Genomic DNA, 2,364 nt, shown 5'->3' on the forward strand with positions numbered 1-2,364 from the left:
ACCAGAACCAGACAGGAACTCACATCCAGATACACATTTACAACCAGTAAGTGAAGACGAATGTCTAGACTCCTCTGAGACCGAAGAAGACTGGAGGGAACATGACGGAAAACCGTTTCGCTGCTCTGTGTGTGCAAAGAAATTTAAACACAGGGGAAATCTAAATATACACATGAGAACTCACACAGGAGTGAAGCCCTTCAGCTGCTCTCTGTGCAGTAAAAGGTTTACTCAAAAAGCCGGTCTGGACTACCACATGAGAACTCACACAGGAGAGAAGCCGTTCAGTTGCTCGATTTGTGGTAAAACATTTCGACACAAAGGAGCTGTTACGTACCATATGGTGACTCACACGGGGGTGAAACCGTTCAGCTGCAGCATGTGCGGCAAAAGATTCAGGGGAACGTCACAAGTCAAAGCCCACAGGTGTATCGCTGAACGCCGTCACAGAGGCGATAAAGTCAAGAAACCGCTGAGCTGCTCTGAATGTGACGCAACCTTTCCCAACAACTACCTGCTGGTGACCCACATGAGGATGCACAAAGGAAAAACGCTGTTCACCTGCTCTATTTGTGGTCAGAAACGGCAGTACAGTTCACACCTGGAGATACACATGAGAACCCACACTGGAGAGAAACCGTTCAGCTGCTCTGTCTGCGGCAAAACATTTTCTCAAAGAGGAATCATGTCGCAGCACATGGCCGTCCACTCAGGCGTGAAACCCTTCAGCTGCAGCGTCTGTGGCAGAAGGTTTTATTGGCACTTTCAGATCAAAAAACACAAGTGTGTCGGTGAGTCCTTGCAGCGAAGAAGAGCTGGCTTTAACGAAGAGGACCGTAGAGGACCAGAGCCAGCCAGCTCAGATCCTGATAAAAATGTACAACCAGACACTGATAAAAACATTGAAGCATCTTCTGAAACTGATGACACTGTTGACATTGACTTTTGGAAAGAGACCAGACAACATCAGTCAGGGTTCACTTATGGGAGAAATAAAAAAAATTCTGTAGGTGAAGATAATAAGACTAGCTTCTCTGATAACAAGGCTGAACCTGAACCCAGTGGTGTTGATGTTAATCTCTGCAAACAGCCTCAGTCATGTCATCTGAAACCTGAGGAAGTCTCTGTGAGTGAAACAGGAAATAACAACACTGACAAGACACCGCTCAGCTGCTCTGAGTTGAATGAAAAATCAGAAGGCCACACTCTGCCCAAACACAAGAATTCTCACCTAGGAGAGAAAGCGTTTAGATGCTTAAGTTGTGGGAAAGGCTTTGCGACAGGAGGACTCCTGACGAGGCACATATCTGTCCACACAGGAGAGAAACTACTCAGCTGCATTGTATGTGAGAAAATTTTCACTTTGGAGTCACAACTCGTAAACCATCAGTGCTCTGCTGCATCCTCGCTGCCTCACACCGCCAACACATTACAGGTCAGCTCCCCATGTGGTAAAGGGTTAAACCGTAAGCACCAGCTGCAGGTTCCCATACGAATTCACACTGGACTGAAACCATTTGGTTGCTCTGTTTGTGAAAGAACTTTTACCAAGCGTGAAAGCTTACGTTCTCACATGACATGTCACACAGGAGAGAAAGCTTTCAGCTGTTCAGTGTGTAACGCATGTTTTAGCGATAGTGAGGCTCTAGTTCAACACATGAGGATCCACACAAGACAAACACAGTTCAGTTGTCCAGTTTGTGGCAAAGAATTTGCATGGAGAAGATATCTGACTAAACACATGGAGGTCCACACACAGGAGAGAATCTACAGCTGCAGATATTGTGACCAAAACTTTCTTTGGCATTATCAGCTGAGATACCATAAATGTGTCTGTCGTCAGTCCTCACAGCTTCACCAGAGTCAAACGGAGGAGAACAGAGAGGCAGAGCCTCCAGCCAGCAGCTCACTTGAACAGATGGAAGCTGATGGAGAGGACTGTGGAGGACCAGAACCAGACAGGAACCCACATCCAGATTTACAACTGGTTACTGAGGACAAGAATGGAGACTCTTCTGAGACCAAGACTGATGACAGTGATGATTGGAAAAAGACCAGTGGACGTCTGAAACAAAAACTTTTGCAGAATGAAGAAACATTTAACAACAATCACCTTCTGAAGATTGAAAGAGGAAATCACACAGGAGAGAAACAGTTCACAGATGGAGAAAGTCTCAGACAACACTGGGTGGTCCATACAGGGGAGCACAGGGGGACAAAGCAAGAGGACCCAGAGCTCCCACAAACTAAAGAGAAGCAGGAGGACCCAGAGCCCCCACACATTAAAGAGGACCAGGAGGACCCAGAGCCCCCACACATTAAAGAGGACCAGGAGGACCCAGAGCCCCCACACATTAAAGAGGA

The 2,364-nt window shown here is 46.8% G+C and overlaps 1 protein-coding gene across 1 annotated transcript; it reads left to right on the forward strand.

Annotated features, from left to right (window-relative positions):
* Positions 1-4: 4 nt before the first annotated feature.
* Positions 5-2,293, forward strand: LOC121964258 (zinc finger protein 665-like; the record flags this gene model as incomplete). Its single annotated transcript, XM_042514476.1, has 1 exon — positions 5-2,293. A coding segment is annotated over one exon (2,289 nt), but the record flags the coding sequence as incomplete, so codon positions are not given.
* Positions 2,294-2,364: the final 71 nt, after the last annotated feature.

Source organism: Plectropomus leopardus, unplaced genomic scaffold, assembly GCF_008729295.1.
Source record: "Plectropomus leopardus isolate mb unplaced genomic scaffold, YSFRI_Pleo_2.0 unplaced_scaffold14838, whole genome shotgun sequence".
In the NCBI taxonomy this organism is placed as follows: domain Eukaryota; kingdom Metazoa; phylum Chordata; class Actinopteri; order Perciformes; family Serranidae; genus Plectropomus; species Plectropomus leopardus.